The 23511-nt window shown below is 41.7% G+C and overlaps 2 protein-coding genes across 2 annotated transcripts; one reads left to right on the top strand and one right to left on the bottom strand.

Moving 5' to 3' along the window:
• Positions 1-3631: 3631 nt before the first annotated feature.
• On the top strand, positions 3632-9394 carry LOC133897194 (E3 ubiquitin-protein ligase WAV3-like). Its single transcript, XM_062337829.1, has 3 exons — positions 3632-4174; positions 5743-5835; positions 7814-9394. The coding sequence occupies exons 1-3, from the start codon at positions 4046-4048 to the stop codon at positions 9161-9163; spliced, it is 1572 nt and encodes a 523-aa protein (XP_062193813.1). The 5' UTR covers positions 3632-4045; the 3' UTR covers positions 9164-9394.
• A 645-nt stretch (positions 9395-10039) lies between these two features.
• On the bottom strand, positions 10040-17564 carry LOC133897195 (THO complex subunit 3-like). The gene is made up of 11 exons (XM_062337830.1): positions 17398-17564; positions 16506-16601; positions 15704-15833; positions 15275-15363; positions 14389-14457; positions 13943-14000; positions 13689-13788; positions 11410-11496; positions 11031-11109; positions 10800-10932; positions 10040-10349 (listed from the first exon to the last, which is right to left on the bottom strand). Exons 1-11 carry the CDS (start codon positions 17527-17529, stop codon positions 10312-10314), a joined length of 1011 nt encoding a protein of 336 aa, XP_062193814.1. The 5' UTR covers positions 17530-17564; the 3' UTR covers positions 10040-10311.
• Positions 17565-23511: the final 5947 nt, after the last annotated feature.

Here is a 23511-nt window from a genome sequence, read left to right as displayed (position 1 = left end):
TCTCCTCTCACACTACGGCTCGTGCATGCGCTGATACTACTCCTCACGAGTGTGTTCTCATTTTATAGCGAAAAAGGCAACGCGAGGGTCACTAATTACCGTGGATAGCAGAGACATGAAGTGATAGCGAGACGACATGACGTCACCGTGCGCCGAAAGCAGAGACAGGAAGTAACGAGCGTAGCAGGCCGGTACGTATTCGGCGCATGAGGTGCTAAATACGGTACTGTGCACCATATTTGGCACCTCAGGTGCTGAATATAGCTCGGACCCACCATTTTAGGGGTTTTTTTTGGAATTTGAGGTACCGAATACGAGTGCTAGATTTGTAAATACACTGATATATTGTCTCTTTTAGCAAATACGGTGATATATGTTATTTATTTTTCTATTTTTTCATCTACAAAGTGACTATATAGTACCATGAATTTGACCTACCTTTAATTGCATCATGACCTTGAGTGCACACAAATTCAGAGAGAGAGAGATGCGTGCTGTTTGACAATCCGATTGCTTGCACGCATGCAGGGGGGGGGGGGAGATGCGTGCATGTTTGGTGGGTTTAGTTGGTCTCACGAAATTCTCCAACCTAAATTAAATAACCCACCAAATCGATGATTCTAAACTGAAAGATGTTTGAATATATTAGAGCGGCTAAACTGATCCTAGTACAGTTCTTTCAGCACATAGCACAAAAATAACTCCTGCCCTGGGCACATATAATAAAGTTTGCTTCGATTTTACTATCCTCATAAGTAGGGAAAACTGCAAAAATCCCCCTAAAAGTCACTTGAATTTTGACTTTTCCCCCCAAAAGTTGTTTTGTTGCAAAAAACCCCCAAAAGTTTGACTTTGTTGAAAAAACCCCCTAAAAATTCAAAAAAATAAAAAATTATAAAAAAACTAGAGACAATTCTAAGACCTTCTGTGAAATGTGTTTTCAAAAATAATATCCTTTGCATCATATTTCATGGAGAGGAAGTTTGGAAAAAAAAGAAAAATGTGCAGCTCATTTATTAACTCATGTTATTTTAACTTTGTCATGTCTACCATTATTTTTACTACACAAATAATTGTTTAAGTAAACTAATAAAAGTGGTTTCACTAATTTTGGGGTTGTTATGGATTAGTTATGAATTAATCTATCTGCAACACATTTACTCAATCCTGCACGTTACAATAACTATTTCAAGATTTCATGTATTTTTACAAGATAGAGGATCATGTAAGAAGACGAAATTTTTTTGTTTCATGATCTTTGGATTAGTAAATAATTAACTATGTATTTAACTCGAATTAATAAATGAGTTGCACATTTTTCTTTTTTTTCAAACTTACTCTCCATGAAATATGATGCAAAGGATATTATTTTTGAAAAAAAAAATTCACAAAAGGTCTTATAATTGTCTCTAGTTTTTTTTAGAATTTTTTGTGATTTTTTAATTTTTTTTTGAATTTTTGGGGTGTTTTTGCAATAAAATCAAACCTTTAGGGGTTTTTTGCAACAAAATAATTTTTGAGGGGAAAAGTCAAAATCCAAGTGACTTTTGGGGTTGCATTTATCCCTCATAAGTAAGAGTTAGATAAAGAGTTCCTCTTGGTGCATTACGATTTGAATAACCGTAAGTAGAATACAAAATTTTGGTTAAGTCACAGTGGCGGGCCCAACATTTTACTACTACATAGTAGCAAGCAGCCTTGTAGAAGCATATCAGCAACACTTTCTTCACCAATTGCTTCAACCACTCTAGAAAAGATCACCCAGCAACTTCTGAAAAAGATCAATCAATCCACACAACGTACACAATGCCATTTCTAAACTAAAACCCACCATAATCCACCTACTAATAACTAGTCCTATCACCTTTTGGGTTAAATAAGTACTAATCTACAGTTTTGTAACTGGTTGCAACTAATCCAACCACTGCAAATCAAATGCCATCCTCTGCATGTGCTCTTGTTGTCTCCTTACTCTTTTGAAATGCTTCCTTGCTCTTGCTCACACCACCTCCAATGGAAGCTCTTGAAATGAAATAAAGAAAAAGGCAAATAAAGGAACAAAAAACAAAAGCTCTCAACTGAAAATTTTGGGCGTTGTGCCACTCTGACTGTCTGACTGACTCTGACTGTGTGTGCTGAGTGAGCCCAGCACTTGTGACAGACGAGCGGTTGTGATCAGCTTGCTTGCCAGGGCTGCCGATCAATCAACGGCTGGTATGAGATCGCCGGGTGGGGTACGACTAGTGTGAGTCCAAGGCAGTCAAGCAGGCGTGCACGAAAAGGTTTTTAATTGTTGTTCCCGTGCCCAAAGGAAAAAGGGTGACAGGGCGTGGGACCATGATGAATTGCAGCAGCTTAGAGTATTTTCAACAAACTACTCGAATTACACCCTATGTATCTTTATATAAAGAGCTTTAAAAAAATTCTCCTTTCATATCTTTTCTTCTCTAACAGAGTATTTATATTCTATCCTTTATATTCCACTATTATATATTTTATTTATTTATCTAACTAATTCAACCTAATCTAACCAAATCTATGCACACATGAATGAATACATATTGAATACCTATATTTTCTATATGAAATACACAAGAGCATGATACATGTATTTGGAGTACTAAGATATACATCAAAATAGAGCTGCGCTCTCAATCTCTGCGCTCTCAATCTTTCTCCAATCTCCATTAGCCTCCTACCTGTAGGCTCCTGCTTGTCACTTAGCGCTCGTCTCTCTTCCACCTCCTACTTATCATCGTCAAAGCTTGCCTCCCCCTCTGCCACCTGCTTGTCACCCTTTGTTCTGCTCCATCTCGCCTCCTGACCTCCTTCTGTCTCCTCCTCTCCTCGTTCATGGGAGCACGGGCTCCCTAGGGTGTCTCCGTTGCCATCGCCATGTTCGAACTCTGAGCGGCTCCAAAATCTAAGTGGCAGAGGCTTAGATCTGGACGGTGGCAGCTCAAATTTGGGCAGCGACAGCTTAAATCTTCGAAGTGATAGCTCGGATTTGGGCAACGGCTGGTGAAAGGGGACGTACAGTGGAATCTAGATGGTGGTGCGAGCGCACGGGGAAAAGACAGTTGGAGATGGTGAGGAGAGAGGCACGCCAGTTTTGGTGTGCGAGAAACTAGGTATAAAAGCTGCTCCAAAATAACGAGTGTGATGAAGTATATGTTGAACAGCGTTTTTATTATTATTTTTGACTAGAGCTTCGAACTCAGAATGGAAGATATATGGAAGATTCTCTTAGCAACCAAGGTCTCTCTTTGTATAAAGATCCTGGAAACATTCTGAATTAGAGTTGCATCCTACTTTATATAGAAAAACATTTTCACGTTTGCAGTTTTTTATGAACAGTAGTTGGACACAAAATTCTGAGTATTGGCTACATTAATTTGTTTGTTCCATCATCAAACCTAAAAACTTTCCCTATTGAACTGTAAGAAATGTAACAAATTTTGTACAACGAATTTCTACAACACGAGCCTTATGACCATTTGGTATGCACGATTTCCATATGGAGCAGTCCTATATCCTGAACAGGTTCTGCTATTTCAAATATAGGATTAATTTGTTTAATCGATTGGTTATACGGAAACCAACACGTTGAAGTTCAATCTTTAGTTAACGTTAACTTATTCAACCTTTAGTTAACGTTAACTTATCCATTAAAGTATAGTCTGACCTAGTACACTCCTCCATGTCTTGCATAATAATGTCAGTTGGGATAGTAATGAAGCACCATTTGTTTCCATTTGATGGTGGGTTCAAAAAATCCAAATGAGAAAATGACAAGGGCTACATCGCAATTGCCAACTCTGCTCACCTCACCTGGAGGGGAGAGAGAAAGGATCAAAGGAGGAGAGAGAAAGTGCCATCACCTTGCCCACATTGCTCATGTACAAAGTCCACAGGGCAGCCAACCAGAAGCGTTTACACCTCCACCTTGCGCAGTCTAGGACTGCAAGACCAGAGAGAGGAGCAGGGAGGAGAGAGAGATTATGGTGGTGTAGGAGCTGAGTGGGGAGGGGAGCGAGAGGGAGCAATGGTGGGGGGATGCGCCGGCGGCGAAGGGACGCTCGCGAGGTGGCGAAGGGCGGCGGCCAAGCGGATCGGCCTCTCCTGCGCATCCTTCTTCTCCTACGCCGCTTCTCCCCCCTGGAAGTCTAAGACTGTATGTGCCTCTCCCTCCCTCTCTTTCTCCATTTCGTATCCTCTTGCTTCCGAGGATTTGGGGGGCTTTGCGGCTGCTGTTCTTGGCAGAAGGGTCCCAGAAATGGCTCATCTATCCGCATTTTTCAGTATTTCATCAGGGTTACTCTGTTTTCTCAGTTCATTGTTGATTTATGTTCAAGAAAAAGAGATTATGTGTCCATGTGCAAGTTCCTAGTTAATTTCAGCAGTATTACCAAAAGTTTAAGTGCTCCATTTTTATTGGATTCAATTACTTTCGGTATCCGCCCACAAAATCAAAGCATCTGTTTCCTGTCCCGTTCTTGGCTCGCAGTGTCTTACTTTTTTTTTCTTTTTCCCATTTCACCTCTTTTCTCAACTGCATTTTGTTGTTTCACCTTCATTTTAGGAGTGGTTCTTGCGGTGTGCTTGCAACCAAAGCAGCAGTTCTTCTGTCCATGTCGCTTGCTGTTTTGCCTCTTCCAACAGAAAGATTGCTGCGAATGCCTTACTTCAGAGTTGCTTTCGATGGTCTTTTCCTAAAAAAAACTGTGATTACTGATTAGATTTGCATTTTAACCCCGATTTCCATTTGTTTCTTTTGTCTTGGGCAATCCTATCGGTTCAATTTAGTCTTCATTCTCAAGGTTTTACCAGAATGAAAGTAGCAAAAGCACTCCTTTTGCCTTTCTTTTCTTCTTAGGTGTGCCTTACTAACACTAGTTGATTGGCCTACCTGCTTCTAGTTCTTGGCACTGTTCATCCATTAATGGGAATTATTGTTCTGGCTCTTTCTTCATCTTATCTTGTACTGGTACCCTGGGAGAAATACTAGCACTACACTTGACAATTTTGCTGCACCCTTCGCATTGTCCACCATGTACCATGTTTACGGTCAAATTATTTTTGTTAAAAATTTGACTTTTGACCCAGGCATCTAAGGTTGAAAACTCTGCACAAGTTACATCTTGAATCTATTATCTTTCTCCGAAGGCAATTTTATTTCAGTTCTTGCCTTCTTGGTGAACGGCCCTGCATTCTCACCTTTTCCCTCATTTGAGGATTACTGGTGGTTGTTGCAAGTTGCACTGCATGGGGAACATATTTTTATTTTAGCATTTTGTGTTCCCTAAAATTTTCCCTTTTTTCTTTGAAAAATGGGCATTTCTATTTCTTCCTTCTCCAACATATTCTGTTTCCTTGTTACTGGAGATCCACTTTCTGGTTTGGTATGCCCGTATTACAGAACTGTAGACAAACATGTTATCCTGTAACTTGACTGTTATTTTGCAGTGCTAATGTTTCAGCACTGTAAGGAATGAACACATGGTGGGTGGTGTGTGTCTAGAATTTCTTTCGGAACCCACATGTGTCCTAGATACCATTGATAGATAAATAGTTATACGAAAGTACACACATACAGTAGAGGATAACCTTACCTTTCTTTTCCCCCTTTTTCTCGTATAGCACATTTATTGATGTAACAACCGGAACAGTGTCTTGAATGTAGCTGTATTGCAATGTGCAAGTGTAGACTCCGTAACACATTGCGGTTTGTGATATATGCAGATATCATGCTCAGCAGTGAATAAGCCTGCAGACAGCAGTGATGGAGAGCAGCAAAAGCTGGAGGAACCCACCAGAACCAGAGTGGCTGACAAGGTACCAGCTATATGTCCACTTACATCTCCCTTTTCTTTTTTTTTCTCTAAATGTACGATTTTCGATTTGGACCACAAACACTGTCCTTATTTTCCTCTATCAGTAATGGAGCTTTTTTGTATTTAAAAAACTTTTCAGTAACCAAGTATGAATGTATGATTGTGTTTATATTTGTCCACTAATGAACTAGTGAAGAGATCAGGAGCATGCTTAACTAAGAATGGTTAAGATAGCAAGAGTCAAGCTAATGGTTAAGATAACAAGAGACAAACTGATTAGTTACGGTAGCTGCGACAAACTAAAAGGCGAATTGGGGTAAGTAGCGGTCAGTGGGAAATCTTGATATTCTGGGCTTTACTCTAGTCGGTCTCTTATGAGGCTCATTACTGAAGGTTTGCCTCTGGAGTCATCAACGGTGAAGGTTGTTGGTGCTTAGAGGAATGTTTCTGAGACAAGCTATTTTTTTGAAAGGAAATTAAGATCCTATGAGATGATTATATTGAGGGTTAGGATCTTGAAACAGGAAATATACTAATAATCTTTCAAATATTGATGATCCAGACATCTGGGGTTTCTGTCTTCACTCAGCGGCTTTCTGTCTTATAGTTTGGAAGGATAGCTTTTTTTTTTTTGGAAAAAGGATGCTTTATTAACTCTCATGGTCACATCAAGATGATACAATGTATGAGTTTACCCTTGGCTTGTGTATAAGAATGCACACAGCCAAAAGATAGGAACAAAAGGATGACTCTTGCAACTTGCAAGTATGTAAAAAGGCTGCATACATTTACCTAGTGCACACAATGGGTCGCAGGACACTAATAGTGGCATGTGTACTTGTTTCTGCCTTTTTTAAGTTTCAATAATTTGGTAATATGGTGTCCTGGTACTTTTTAGCAACGGTCGGTGGACACTATGTGGTCTCTCAGATGAGATAATGCTTGTCTCCCTAATGGCACATAAAAGTGACCAACAGGGAATATCTTGATATTATGCTAATTTTTCCCAAAAAAATAAATTTCTTTTGAATTATTAAAAAACCAACTTATAAAGTTGTGGCCATGCATAATCATACGCCTTCCATGCAAATTATACAGTGGTTGTGAATCACGATATAGTTAAATGCACTTGACTTATTTGTAGTAGGTGCCATCAAAATTAGAACAGAGTTTGCATAGACATTAGTTCAATCACGTAGGTCTTTTGGGATTTTCTGCTTTTTTTGTGTAAATCACTATAATGTAGGAACAGAAACTACATTTGTGTGATGTTTTATCTATATTTTTGTAATGTATATCTCTTCGCCAACTAGGTGCATCTTTTGGGATTTTCTGCTAATTGTTTTGTGTAAAATAACTATAATGGAACAGAAACTACATTTATGTGATGTTTTATCTATATTTTTGTAATGCATATCTCTTTGCCAACTAGGTTGCAACGGCATTACAAATTTTCTATCAAAGTGGAATTTTGACTCGAACAAATTCACCTAATGCCTATGATAAGATATGTCTGTGTTAACAAGTAATTTGGAGTTTGGCAAAATCTTTTTTCTTTTTCTTGGTGGGCAGTCCTATGTGGTCTACTGGGTGATAACTGATACCAAGTCATCATCATACACCAGTTTGCAACGTCTGCTGGGTGATAATGGCCATGTATTGGCCTGGCAGCATCTCAGTATCAAAGTAATTAGTCATCTCTGACGAGCGTGCTAATCAGGTTAATTTTGGAGCTTATGAAAATGTGGGTTCCTGCTCATACACATTTATAGTAAGCTTGCTGCTAAATGACGCACTAAATGTAGCATGTATACTCAGGAGCTTGCTCTAGAATGAGAAATTTATTATTTATCTCAGTAAATCCTAGAGGGAGCACTTATTTAATTATGAACGTTCTGGATATGCAGTTTACTTTCTAATCAGTCTCACATGTATTCTGATCTCATCCAATTTACAATAAGTTACGCTGTTAATTTCAGAACCTATGTGCAATATGTTTGGAGCTCCTCAGCACCAGCAGCAGTGACTTTGACAATAGTGAGAGGCCAGCAATCTTCACAGCGCAATGCTCCCACTCTTTCCACTTCTTATGCATCGCCTCCAACATCCGGCACGGCAATGTCACATGCCCTATCTGCCGTGCACAATGGTCTGAGTTGCCACGTGACCTGAAGGTTCCCCCGTTGCTGCACAACCAGTCGGATCCAATTCTTCGCATCCTTGATGACAACATTGCGTCATCCCGTGTTAACAGAAGGTCCTCCATCCGTGCTGCCCGCTACAACGATGATGACCCGGTTGAGCCTTACACTTTGACTGAGCATGTGGATCCATGCCTTCGCTTCGCCCTTATCGCGGCTCCAGTGGCAGCTCACCATCATGTCCTCGGGCATTACCCCTGTGGCTGCATATTGCCGCTACAACAGCACTGCCAGTACAGCAGCTCCTCCATGCTTTCGCCACCACAGATTGCTTCACCAAGCGGGCACACTCGTGCTTACCTCTCTGTCAGTCTTGCTCCACAGCCAGCCATGGACTTGGTACTGGTTGCCAGCCCAAACGGGCCACATCTAAGGCTCTTGAAGCAAGCAATGGCACTCGTGGTCTTCTCCATGCGGGCAATTGACCGGTTAGCCATTGTCACGAATGCCACCACCGCAACCCGTGCCTTCCCCTTGCGTCGGATGACATCCCATGGAAAAAGAATGGCGTTGCAGGTCATTGAACACCTCTGCTGTGTTGGTGGAACTGATCCAGTAGGGGCTTTACATAAGGGCCAGAAGGTATTGGAGGACCGGGCGCATAAGAACCCAAGCAACTGCATCCTTCACTTGTCTGACCATCCAGTCCGCAGCTGTGTTGGGATGGACATGAACCATCCCAACATCCCGGTTCACCAGTTCCATGTTGGGCTCGGTTTCGGGGTGCAGAGTGGCTTTATCATACATGAATTTGAGGAATTCCTAGCACGGTTGCTTGGCGGTGTCATAGGCGACACCCAGCTGAGGATAGGGGAGCATGGGGGAATGGTGAGGCTAGGAGAGCTGAGGGGTGGTGAAGAGAGAAGGATCCCGCTCGACCTCGTGGCATATTGTGGCTTCATACTGGTTGGTTATAGCTACTTGGAGGGTGGAAGAGAGGATCAGTTGAGGACTGGTGAAATTGCTGTCGGGTTTGAAGAGAAAGGCGACAGCAGTTACTGCGGGATGAGGGAGATGGGGCTGAATATCGGCGGCGAGAGGAGGAGCTGCTGTGCTGACAGACGGGACTACCATGACCCTTTCATGGCGCGGCGATGGGCGAAGCATTTCAATGTGTACAGGGCCTGAGTTAAGGCTTAATTATCAGATGCGAAATATGATTCTTTTGTTGGTTTCCTTTTAATATTCCTGCAAGCATCTGAGGGGGTGGTGTCTGTTTTTGGCTTTTGTTGTGGATCTGAATCCCTATAAGATGTCTTGTTTGCATCAAATGTGTGCAGATGTTTTTCTGTCAACCCACTCTGTGTGAATCAGAATGTGAACAGACCATACTGGAAAAGGAAAAATGGCAGTATTAGAGTGAGTTTGCTAATTATGAATGTCGGGAAGTCGGTATTATTCATTATGTTTGCATTGTTGTATTGGCATGCGCTCTCTCATCACTTGTGTTTGTTAGCAAAGTAAAATTCCAGGAAATGATACATAAAACCACCAAGTCAAGTTCCCTTCTAAAATTCCACTGAATTATTTTGCCACAATGTTCTACCTGCGCCACTTTTACAGCTTCACTTTGACCCCTGCAAGGTAAAATAAAAGAGAAGTCCCGTTTCAATTTTTCTCGGCCTTTTTTTTAAGAGTAATTTGGAGGTAGATCTAAGAAGAACGAGGATTGTATTGAAAGTAGCTCGATCTCTTGCACAGCAGCACAGCACATGCAATCAATTGTAATGAAAGTGAGCTTTGTCTCCCGTTGAGGATGCATTTCCTTCTTTTGTAAATACCTGTGTAATTTTGGTTTTATTATTTATGTAATATATTTCAGTAGGACGGTGACTAGGATAACCATTTTTAGTTATTTTCTTCCGCTACTAATAAATTTTAATTTAAGAATGTGACAACAATAAAGACCTTGGATGTCAAGATCTTAAAATGTGTTTAGTTTCCCGTATCCTCTCACCCTAACCCAACCCAGGGAACAACATGAATTAACCTGCTTATACAACCAACAAAACACTTTTTTTCAACAAATATTATCCCATTCAATCTATCCGGTCAACCTGCTTATACAATACAACTCAATACAACTCTATAAAACCTCTTCCGAAGAACCAAACACACCCATAAGCCATAGGGTACAATATAACAATACTGTTCAGTTCAAGCTAGCAGAACATGAATTAACATTGAAGTTACATTAAACGCCCAAAATTGTACAAATGTATAAAGATCGGAAGTGAATCTACAAAGAGAACTTCACGAAGGTAGTATACTCAGCATCAGTTATGTGTTTCAAAGCCAAATATCCGGAAAACACCTGCGAAAACCAATAAATCATAAGAGCCCAACTTGATTAAACCTCTTTGGTCATCACAGCGAACTGAAACAGGTTCATATCAATCAATATAGAACTAGAATCCCTTGTTACATTGGGCAGTTAACAGGCAGAGTTTTAACACTTTTCCCTCGTCCTCATGACGTGGTTCGGGAGCTTATTTCCATAGCTCAAGTAGCCAGTTCAACCGTTCTTAGTTTTAAAGCAGTTTTGTAGAAAACCGGATGGGTCAACCACACATTGACCAGATTAAAGTAGCTCAATTGCCTAGACAGATCCAATAGCCGAACTGGACCAGGCATTGGTTCAGTTGTTTTCTCCGGCTTTAATAATTCTGGTCTCACGCCAATGAAGTCAGTTATATCGTAGCGAGTAAAGCTAGACATTTGTTTCATTAGACAAAACAAAAAGATTGAATTGCGGCAACCAAACCTTCATCAGCCAGGTACTTGTTCTTGTCGTCTCCTGCATAGGCCAGGAGGTCGTACTTAGGGTTCCATTCAACACTATTCATAGCTGCTTTACATGGAATATGATGAATTGATCGTCCAGTCTCAACATTGGCCTGATGGAAGGACATGTTTTTTATAAAAAAAATATATATACTTTTGACAGCAGTTAGCCTTGAATCAGAAGGAAATTACACTACATGTGACCACTCACAATGTCAATGAAAGGATCTTCACTGGCATATGCAATAAATTCTCCAGTATGATTGAAGCTAACTGTTCTTACAGGCCACCTAAAAAGGAAAAGAATTAGAAAGAAATATATCGGTATATATTTCTAAGCTTATTGAAGTAGGGTTACTTAAGGTCACACTCAATGATTTCAACTGCATTGACACTCTTTGGAGAGAAGTGCTGCCACTTCTATGAAAAAAATTAACGAAGTCCTAACTCAAACCTCTCTAAAATTACAGTCCTCCAAAAAAATGAACAATACTGACAACTGAGAACTCAGACTGAAAATAATATAATAATACAAAACTATTGCTATGATGCCATATTACACAGTAAAGGTACAATAGAGGAAAACATACTCAAGTTTTGAGAAGGTTTTAATGCATAGCAACTCTTTGACATTCCAAAGACTGACAAGTGAATCTGCACTTCCAACAGCGAAATACCTGGCATCAGAACAATTTGTAACTGATATCATTAAAACAATTATTATCTCTCTAAATATCAGAGCAAAGCAAATCACACTATTGCCAGAACTGTGTATACATAACTATACAAATGAATAAAACCTATTTGCATATCCTTGTGCTGTGAAACACGGATACTCCCATTGAGGTGCGTGTCCGAGTTCGACACCGTATCCGACTTGGATACGGCGCAGATACGGATCGGATACGTATCTGAGGAGTATCCGGCCAAAAATAATGAGAAAATCAGATACCTCAGGGATACTTCGTGGATACCTCACGGATACGGCCCGGTCTAGCAAGAATCATGTCGGCTCACTCAAATCCCTAATGTACTCTCTTCCCCTCGCGTCTCGCCTAGTCACGACTCGCAGCCGCCTCTCGGTCTCGCATCTCGCCCGCCGCCAACACGTGGGCCATCTTGTCGTCGTCGCTCTTGACCTCGCTGGCGGCCACCCGCGCATCCCGTCGGTAGCCGCCCCGACCTCCAGCCGGCAGACACTCCACCCACCAGCTCAGTCGGCCAGAAGCTTCTCCGCCAGCACACACCTCGCCGCCTCCGGTTAGCAAACCCCCACTTGCTTGCGGCTCCACTCTCCAGCCAGCAGCACCTCGATCTGGTGAATAGCCATGCGCCTCCAGCCCTCCACTCTCCAACCGGCTGTGCCGAAGTGTGACTCACACTAGTGGCTTCGCAATTTCGATCTGCTATGTGCACTGCTAATGAAAGGGGCAAAGGGCCATGTGACAATACTATTTGTTTCTTTAGTCGATTTTTGCTACTTAATCAGTTAATCTACTGATCTACATACTGAATTTGGATCTCATTAGCATTGTGTTTGTGAAGCAGAGTAGCAGCAGTTGTGGGCTGCCTAAATCATTCAGCATGTTGCTCCTAAGCAGATTGTTTTCTATACTTGCATCATGGAACAGCACAGATTATTTTTATTTTGTCTTTTTGGCATGCACTGGCAGAATAAAAATGAATCCACTGCTGTGTGATAGAATGAGTCCACTGAAACATAATACGAGCTGTGCAGTTGTTTCATAGGTGGGCTATGCGAGAACTTGTTATTTTCTTTTTTGCTACCTGTCAGTAATCTACATACTGTCATTATTTTCTTTAGCTCATTCAGTTCAGTTCAGTGAGCTGGTAGAAAAATGATTCTTGTTTGTTCAGCAGTACATATTCTCATATGCTGATATTCACTTATTTATGGTTTTTTTAAATGTAAATGTATCCGCGTATCGGGTTTTTTGGAAAAATGGCGTATCCCTGTATCCATATCGGGCCGATACTGATACCCATATCCGTATCGGTGCTGCATAGTCCTTGTGGACCAGAACTTGCTAGACATAATTACTTTATGAGTTAATTAGCTCAATACCATCACAAAAATGTCTAAACTGGAAAATGTTAGGAATATGCAGCACAGTCTATTCCACAGCCCAAAAGGGAAGATATACAAGTGTACGTATGCAAAGAAACCCTTGTACAGGGGATAAACTACAACCAGGGGCATATACATCTAAGAAAATACCATCCAATATGAGGCGGACATGTCGGGCAAGGGACACAACTTAGAAACATTAGGTGCTTTTCTCCAACTCGATCGTTCAGATGATTTATTGAGCCTCACAGTTTGCAATTCACAGGGTTTAGAATAGATAAGAATCTAGGTCAGGTGGAAAAATAATTTGCACCTTCTCTATGTAAATTCTGGATTCAGTATTGTATACACAGGCCTGGCAGTCATATCCTTTAAAACTCAATTACAGGTAGGTAAAATCCTAGTCAATCACGAGCCCACTGGGTCTACAAAAAATCACTCACCCAAAGATTGCGAGGACAGAATTTCTTCTTTTTATCTGATGAAGCTACAATATACAAAATTACAAATTCAATAGTTCTTGACATCCTAATAGCCAGGATATAGGTTGAATAACTTAACTTGAGTCTATCTTAATCTTAACTTGAATTAGAGTCATTAACCATGCAAGCATCTGTGTCAAGCATTTGTAGAGTTCATTGTTAAATGTTAATTCAAACAGCAGACCAGACAACCCAATCAATATAGTGTAAATATCTAAGGGACGATCCGGAGAGTACCAGGGGCAGGCATATTATGTCGGAATGAATGAAGAAAGTGAAAAAGGGGGAGAATTGTCACCTATCAAGGGGATCCATTGCAATGCAATAGCACCCTGCTGTATGAGCATTCAATTTGTAGGACTTTTGAAAGTCGAGATCCTTAACCACCTCAACGTGTCCTGCATAAACAATAAACCATGTGGGAACATTAACATCAACTGATATGATATGTAACACTTGAAATATGCCAAAATGTAGGTTCCCTGTTTCTTATTCATAATTAATGTGAGATTATTCATGCAGAATTAAGTAAAAGGCATCTTAGTGCCTTACCTAGCCCAGTAGTGATGAAGAATAGATCCCCAGTTTTATTCCATGCTATCTCATTGATCTGAGGAACAAAGCAACAATTCAATTAAGAAATGTCAAATGGCCAAAGCAACTATTGATCTGAGGAATACATACTACGAAAAGTAAATAAAAATGAGAAATGCAATAAATTAAAAATACAAAGCTTAGAAAGGTATATAAATCAGCAATATCGTAAATTAAAACAAAGTACGTAGATTCAACTGTTTGGTAAATTCATACAGCAGTACTCATTCAAAATATTCATAAATAAAAATTTCTGTCTCAGAAAAGCTCATATGTGCAGGCTGCTCAGTCTAGTTCGTCCGGCATGTACACGTGCATGTTCATCCAAAAGAACGGATGGATCAAAAGTTAAAAACAAAGAAGTGTTAGAGAATGTTTACATCCAAACTTGAGTTGGAAAGTACCTCATAATTAAACTTGTGTGTCCCAGTAGCTTTTAGCATCCGAACATCCAATATCGTCAGCTGATCCTCCTACAAATCATTACAACAGCTTTTTATTGTAGTCATAGAATTTGATAAAGCTAGTGATTTGTAAACACAATCAGCAAACACTTTTACAATCACGCATTCATGGTAATTATCTTGTACGATTTTCCCCTAAAAAATGCCTGATTTTGACAATTATTTTAAATTCTTCACATACAATAACACTCAAGAATATTTCTCAAGGGGTAATAACCAATGCAAACCACCCATTTGGTGGAATCGTGAAAACCCCTTCACATAACATGTGTGGAAGTTTTCAAGAACTCTAAAAAAATAACAAATGTAAGGAAGGTCATATTATACAACAATGTAAAATTTCCAGATCAAACTCAACTTTGTTTGAGATATCAAATTAGCAAACACGGAAGAATAGTGATGAAATAGACCAAATGGGTGGTTTCCATCAGATATTTAGCCTACTTTTCACCAACCTAACAAAGCAAAAACATGTCATAGTTCCATCTAATTGATAGAATAATATGTACATATGTAATTCTTCAGATGCATCGGGTCCATTCTATATTGAAATGATACTAGTACATGGTTCAGCAATTGCAGCAGTTCCAGGAAAAAAGAAATACCAAAATGGCAATACGGCTACATATTTGTTTGGATTGTATAATTTTATTTCTAGCATAATACTTGCTGAACTTACACAAGGTATAAACAAAAAAAGAAGTGACAGTAGAACAACTCATATTTTTTATTGTACATGCAATTATGCACATCAAATGTATTTCAGTATTCTAATAAACGTATACCATTCTTGGTGTTACCAGAGAGAAGTTTAGGCAGTATGAACCTTGTTTCCAACAGCTATCGCAGTGCCATCATGTTTATATGTGATGTTAATGTTTTCTCCACTAAGTTCAACAACTCGATATTTTCCACCTGAAAAAACATATAAATTGAGGAAAAGCAGGACAAGAATTATAACTTGACGAACAGGTAAACTGCCACCAAAACAGACCATGATAAGAAGAAACCTAAAAGTAAAATAAGACATCCTACGCCAGATATAAAGTACAACAAAATAACTTCCAGATAAAGTCATTACATAAGAGATCTTTCCACATCAAATTGATTGTAATTGTGAGAGAATGTAGGGAAGGACAATGTCCCGAAAAGAATTCATCAGTTTAAGATAGTAATGGTAAAATGTATTATGTATCAGGAATGCAGAACAAAATTGTGCATTCCAGGACCATCAAGGATGAAGTGTGATACTTACTTCGAGTGTCCCAAAGGCGAATTGACTTGTCAGCAGCTGCAGTAGCAACTGTATCAGGATGCTTTGGATCCCAGCATAGCTGATCTACACTATCTGTGTGGCCTTTCAGTTCAATATCTTTAACCTTGGGCTGTGTAAGAAAATTCCTTGTCAGCACAGGTTGAACTTTAGAACTTACGATGCAGAAATTTAAGTTGAAATTTCACTCCCTCACACCAAAAATGGAACCTGAAAGGCCATGCTTGAGAAACCAAACAAAATTACTCTAGCCAAAAGTTCATTCACAACTGCATAACTTGCTCTCAAGATCCCATCTGTTGAGAATGAAACTATTATCATATTAACAAATTATGGCAACAATTTTTGCATGTTAAAACAAAATTACACACTCAATTACAACAATTAATTAAGGAACTGAACAGATGATGCTGTTGTGCATAGGCTATAGAAACATGAATATTACTGTGTAATACCTGCGATAAAAAATATGCAATTGTCAAGTCAAAAGATACCATGGTAGAAAAGTAGTAGCATTTACCCCTCTTTGGCATATCACACTATGAACCAACATGAACATGTATATAGAAAATGGTCATGCTACCATCTCTTTCTTAAGGTTAACGTCATAACTTGGTGTCTAAGTTCTATAAGATGGGAAATATCCTAATTATGCAGATTATTATACTTTATCAAAATGATGCTTCATAAAAACAGGGACAAAAAACTAGAGAGTATGATAGCAAAAAAGGGTAATCCATTCTGTAAAAATAAAGGTGGTGGCACGTATAGGAGAGGAAGTTACATGGCCATGGGGATCAATGCTCCAGACACGTGCAGTATGATCGATAGATCCTGAAGCAAGCTTTGTACCTAGGCAGTTCCATGCTACCGAGTGCACCTAACAATTAAAAAAAACAGAATTTTCGAATAATTAAGACTGATAAGATTACTAAATAAAAGCAGAACAATGAGCAAGAAAAAACCCCTACAAATCCAGCTAAACTTTGCATTGTCAAGTACTATAGTAGAAGATTTGTTATCATTACGAGGACTATTTATCAACACAATCAACAGAATGCAAGAAACGAAACAAGAGTTCCTCACCACACCATAATTTCTCCTGAAAGGAAGATTCTTCCATTCTATATTCCCTCGTTGCAACTAAAATCTAGACATGCATTAGAAGTCGATATTAGAGAGCACGACCTTGTTCCTTATCATGTTAACACCAAATTTTTTTCAGGACTAATAAAGAATAACAATAAATTGACAAAAAAACGATAATAAAGATTTTTTTCAGCATGCCCTAACATTAACTCCTTTTTTTTCAGAACCAGAGGGCAACCGAGTTCATGGCACCACCCCGTGCCTTTGCTGCAACACAGTCTGCCTATTACATCTAAACTCCCCAAGTAATTGTGGCCCCGGCAAAGATTTTTTTTCTTGCCTCAGTCCTAGAACAAGCGGAGAAACCAAACCGGAAGACCCAAAGATTGCAACTTTCGCATCTTTGTTCATTGTTCTGCTTGTGAGATTGGGGTTTTAGGGCCTCTCCCTACGGACTGGAGCCGGAAGGTTCACAGGATTGGAACTCCGATTCCTTCCTTTGCGGGATTTGGCAGTTTAGGTGCTCTCGAACAAATTTTCATGGCCCCCTTTTTTTTGGATATTGCAGGGGGGCGTGGAGAGGGTACCTTCTTCTTGTGGCCGTAGTATTCCCTCGACACTAGGTTCCTTAGGTTCATCCCCGGGGTCGAGGCGCCGGCGGTGGCTGGGGTTGCGCCGGCACCTCCGCTGCCCTTCCTCTCCTCTTCTTTGCCCTCCATTCTCTCTCTTCGGGAAGGAGAAAGAAAGAATCCCAAGTCCACGACTAGTCCATGGACTTGATCTGGGCCTGATGGGCTGGGCTGCATTAGGACTTCGGGCAACTTCGTCATCCTCGCAGGTTGCACGGGTTCTCCTCTTCTTCCTCGACGAAACAAACAGCAAGCGCGCATATGCATCTCTCACGATTTTGTGCGGCAAAGTTGGAAAAAAAAAAACATAAAACTATTTTTTTCCAGGATTGCTGCTGATGTTTTTTAGATGTATGGCACCGTTGTATCTTTTACTTGTTTGCTTTGTATCACTTCCATTTTGTATGCGTTACTTTATTATACACTTATACGATTCGGGAAAACATATTAGGAAAGAAAGTACTAGCATTTGCATATAGATTAGTAGATATCAGTCATGAAAAATTATGAAAACAATTTATTAGTTTCTGGCGGTCCTCAATGATTCACTGTCTCAGAACAGATTGTTACAGACGGATTTTAAACACTTTCATATATATAACTATAGGTTTTGTCACTGTAAAAGTGTTTTTGATATCAAACTTGTTACAGACGGTTATAACTTCGTTTGTAATAGAGATACATATAGATGGATTTTCTATAAAACTGTCTGTGAGTGGTAAGGGTCATAGATTCGTCTATGAGGAGTAAGAGTCACAGACGGTTTTTGTTGAAACCAGACGGTTTTTGTTGAAACCAGCCTGTATAAAGTATCATAGATAGAAAAAAAAATGTTTGTGTGACCCTTTCACCGCTATAAGCAATTTTGCTTCCTGTCTTCCCTCATGGTATGATATATACGCTTCATGATTCACAAATTAAACAACATCATAAGCATTGTTTGTATATCACACATTTACACATTGTTCAGAACATCGATCATACATTATTCAGAACTTCAACAGTCATTTATATATCACACAGATGCACATCACACATTGTTCAGAACATATAATCTAGCTAGTTATATACAATCCTTAGCTATACATCATTGGCAATGCCGTCTTCCAAAAGGATAAGATGATCAACATCATTGCCAATACCATCTTCTAAAAGGATGAGATGCCTGACATCATTAGCAACGTTGTCTTCCAGAAGGATGAAATGATTAACATCATTGATCAACGCCGTCTTCCAGAAAGATGAAATGATTGATATCATCTCAGTCTCCTGCGTTCTAGCACAATATCGAGAGAAGCATTATCTTCAATGAACATCTCGTTGTCATCCAGACCAGACTCCATTCCGACTAACTCAGTCATGTGCTAGAACCAAACTGCACTGCTACTGCCAAACCGCCAGCAATGGTTAAACAAGAAATACACGTTCAAACCAGTCTTGAAGTTTACGAAAATATCTCCATTATGATGAACAGCAATATAGAACTTTTCATCTGAAATAACATAATAGAGAACACGATTCACAACAAAATATAGTCTATGGAGGGCCCATAACAGTAATGAAGAACACGAAGTCCACACTATAGTACCCTCATTTACACAGATCGAAGCAAACCCTATGCAACCCTATTAAAACTACGATGGGAACCCTACGATACTCACCTCAGTGCAGTCAAGGGGATTCGACGCCCAGATCTCCCTCCTCCCACGTAGAAAAAACCCTAGCTGTGTGTAAAAGATGAACACTCAGATGGCAACGAGTAGAGCAAGGAAAATGAACACTCGTCGCTTTATATTGAGGGGAGATGAGCGTGTTATGTGTGTGAGAAGCCAAAGAGTCAAAGGAGACGAGCGACTTATGTGTGTGCAAAGCTATCGGAGGGTGAACTCCTCAAGCGGGGATCCGGAGGGACCCCCTTTGAGATTCGGCCGAGGGGATGATTCTGAATCTGCTTCGTAGGTGAAATAAATGGGAGTAAATGAGATGCAGGTGGAGGTGGAATGATCGGATGCAGGAAGGAGTAAATGCTTAGGGGATTTTTAGACAGGTTCGGGCCGCACTGAGTGTAACACTCTACTCCTGTGTGTATGCTATAAATGCTCTAAGAATGTCTCTCTGAGGATCTGCTGTATTACAAGAATATTTGTCTAAGTCTAGAGCTTCGAGCTCCTTATTCTTCGGGACTCGTCGATGTGTTCCGTGCTTCGGTCGTTGGTTGTCTGTTGCTCTGATCCTTCCTCTCTGGGGAGCCCGCCCCGCTTATATACCCGTCGGAGCGGTAGCGTGCCCAGAAAGGATGGCGCGAGTTCCAAGGCACCATAAATAGAAAGTAACCATCATGAGCTGTTGCGCGAGCTGACGAGAAGGGTTGAAAACGCGCTCCCGTTCAGTCTTGTTCATCATCATTCGGCTTTTTGGCGAGTGCTGCGGGGAGGGCCCACCGGACAGCCTCCGAGCAGCCCCGCGTGTCCGCCCGGTCAGAGCAGGCCTGACACAGTAGGGCGGCAGGCGGTGCGCCTCGTGCCTTGTGACGTTATCCCAAGACGCGCTGGATGACGCGCGATGGGACCCGTGAATTTAATGTCCCCATACCTCCCTGTCAGGCCGTGGCAGGGACTGACAGCAGACGTGGGGGGAGTCGTTGGAGGTGACAGGCCACGCGCCCTCTTAAATGCGGCATCGGGCCTCTCACCAGTTGACACCTCACGGTTGAGCCCCTGTGAGGACCACTGGCGAAGGACTTCTCAAGCCCTCGGGGAACTGTGAGTGCTTAGGGGCCACTGTTTGCGGCCCTGAGCACTCTCTCCCGGATATGCCCTCTCTGGGTCCTCGGGGAACCGAGTGCTCGGGGGCCACTGTTCACGGCCCCGAACACTCTCTCACGGAACTGACTGTTCGGGTCCTCGGGGAACCGAGTGCTCGGGGGCCACTGTTCGAGGCCCCGAGCACTCTCTCCCGAAACTTAGCTTTTCTTGTTGTCGGGGGACTTGGGTGCTCGGGGACCACTGTTCATGGCCCCAAGCACCCTCTTCCTGGTACTTGGTCTTCTCGGGTCATCGGGGAACTCGGGTACTCGGGGACCACTGTTCATGGCCCCGAGCACCCTCTCCCGGAACTTGGTCTTCTCGGACCTCGGGGAGATAACCCCCGAGGGAGGGCGTCACGTGGCACTCTGCTGTTCTGGCCTCGGGACTCGAGGACCCCCGGTTACCATGTCACCGACAGAAGCCAAAAGAGCCAGAGTGACGAGCGGTCAAATTTAAAATATTATCTGAGATTTTAAGAACAGACGGGGTTTTAGAAAATCCATCTGAAAAAACTGTTTGTGAAAATATTGCATACGAGTTTTTCTAAAAGTCGTTTGTGTTTGTTGGATAGTAATAGATGGATTTGTAAAAATTATTATTGAGTTTAGGCACACCTAGACGGTGGTCTTGTTACATACACATCTATCTTAGCAAAAATTTGAGAGTATTTTATCGGTGGTGGATCCTAAAAAATCATCCGTGACACGCTGTTTGCTTTCATTGATTCTGTGATAGTGATTAGACTATGGGGAGAACGACAACGCTTGGAGATTAAAAAACCTACGACAGAAAAAGCAAATACTCAAAAAGCAGATATGCCAATCTTGAAGTTTAAAATTTGGAGGTAACACTAGTAGATAAATGATTTAGTGAGACACCCTTGTACAGACGGTTCTTTGGAGCTGTCTGTGTAAAGATTATCACAGATGACTCTAAAGAAGAACCGTCTGTGATAATGACGAGACCCCTCCGGAAGTGGTGGGATACTTTTAGTACAAATGGTTCCTAGGAACCATCTGTATTAATATTACAGACAACTCGTATTTAGAGTTATCTGTAAAAAAATAAATATCACAGACGGCTCCAAACACAAGTTATCCATAAAATTAATACAGACGGCTCCAAACATGAACCATTTGAGAAAAATAGCTGGGAGGAGGTAGGACACTTTAGTACAAATGACTCCAAACATGAAGTCATCTGTACTATTAGAAAAGTACATTGTCAAGGGTTAATCCCTGACAATAATTTTAGGGTATGCTGGATAGTGGGTGTGTGAACTAGTATTTTAGGAACCGGATGTGTGTGTAGACGGTGAACTCGGGGACACAGGGAGTTATACAGGTTCGGACCTCTCGGAGGATAATAGCTCTACGTCCTGTGTGTTATGAAGGATCTCAGTTGATTACAGATGATGTTCTAGCTAGTTGCCAGACTTGATCTGCCTCATACAAACGGGTCCTCATCCCTTTATATAGTAGGGAGGATGAGAACTTACATGTGGATCCAAATAGAAAACCTCTGCTCATCCTAATATCTAACCCAAACCATCATTACGGAGGACAAGATGTGCCCACTTGCTTTGAAAGCACCGTATATCATGTCGCTATGCACCGCCGTGCTAGCCTCCAAAGTCCCACTCCGCAGCATTCAATGCTACGGGATGGGACAGTGCCATATCCTGATCGCACAATCGACCAATTTTTGCGAAATATACACCTCTAGTCATCAAGTCCTCGATAGAGCTCGTTAGCTAACTCAATACACTAATAGTAGCCCCCAAGCCTCCCCGTGATCATGGTCTGACCTGTTCGTGACACTTGGGTCCTAGGCAAACATAGTTCACCCAAGGAGTGGTTATTAACGCTGTCAACCTCAAAGTTCAACTCTGAACTTTACATCACGTGGGGAGGTTTAAGTGCCCTGAGAGAGAAAAGAGGGTACGAGAGAGAGACATTGATTGCTGCTGGACCTTAAAGACTCTTGGTTCCTTCTGTGCACCCCCTTGCGTTTTGAGTAGTTTGAATGTCGCGCTGGTTGGGGCGCCGCCGAGGTCTTCTAAAGGACGAGTGTTTGATGGCCTTTCGATCCACCCTCTTGCCTTCCTTCTTACCTTTAGGCCTTTAGTGCCTAGAGTCCATTCGTCTCTATCCCGTCTAGTGTTCTGCTCCGTAATGTAGGCAGGCCTTGAGGCCATGGCGTACTCCCCTCCTTCATCGCCATAGGGGCCGATGATCTTAGATGACTCGATAGAGGCGGGGTCACCTCCAGCTCCGGATCCGCTTGCCGTGGTGCTTTGGAAGGCAGCATTTGTCGTGGGTGCACTTGTGAGGTCGAAGTCGATGCTCGCAAGATTGGAGTCAATGACTATCAAGCTTACGTCCTTCCAAAGGAGGTCGCCTTCTGCTGGTCCATCTCGCTCTCCCGTCTGGGCGGATCCCTTGGCCGAGGTCATCGATATTTCTGATGACGAGGAGGGGATCGACTAGGACCTTCTGGAGAAGGAGATTGATGAAGATGAAGAGTTGGAGATGGAGCAGAAGGGAGGTCTTCAGGGTGCGCTGAGGCCGGTCATCCGCTCCAGTAGGGCTTTTGCGTCGTCCACCTTTTTTGGCCCTTATGCAGGTCGTCTTCCGATCCCTAGAGTGGTGAGCTGCTGCTCCAGGGAGGAGTATGAGAGGTTCCTTGACTCGTTCAGAGACAGATAGAGACAAGAGTATGGCAGACTCTTTCTGTCAACTTCGCGCTTGTTACTTGAGTCAGGGAGGATAGGGCAGGCATGTACTAGGATAGTTTGGCCCGATCGGGGGTAACTAGTTAGCCTATAACCTATCCTCTTTATGAATAGAAAATGCTGGGGCTTTACAATGCCCGTCTTTGCTCCGCCCCCTCCTAGGGCCTCACCGATAGCTGGAGGACCAAATAGGAGTCTCTTGGACCATTGTTTAGAGTTTTTGGAAAACCTTCCCAGTGTTGACGCGATGAGTTGGCTCTGATTGTCCCATCCCGCTCGCTAGTCAGGTTCTTGGGGCATAGAACGGATCATATCTTGACAAGTTCGTTGGTGGCGACCAGCGCTCGGCCTAAGTGAGGACTTGTGACCTTATGGTTGTTATTTTCGGCCGCTCGTACCGGTCATCGCGTGTGCATATGGGATGTGGCTTTGCACTGTTCTGGGGTCTTTGACTGCCTTGTTGTTTGGCGCCTTGGTCACCAGGTTCAGTAGTGGCTATCAAATGTGGTCACGTGCTGTGGTCGGAGAACT

This window comes from Phragmites australis, chromosome 17, assembly GCF_958298935.1.
Source record: "Phragmites australis chromosome 17, lpPhrAust1.1, whole genome shotgun sequence".
Lineage (NCBI taxonomy): Eukaryota > Viridiplantae > Streptophyta > Magnoliopsida > Poales > Poaceae > Phragmites > Phragmites australis.
Note: the sequence above shows the minus strand (reverse complement) of the source record. Positions and strands in the feature narration are given on the sequence as shown.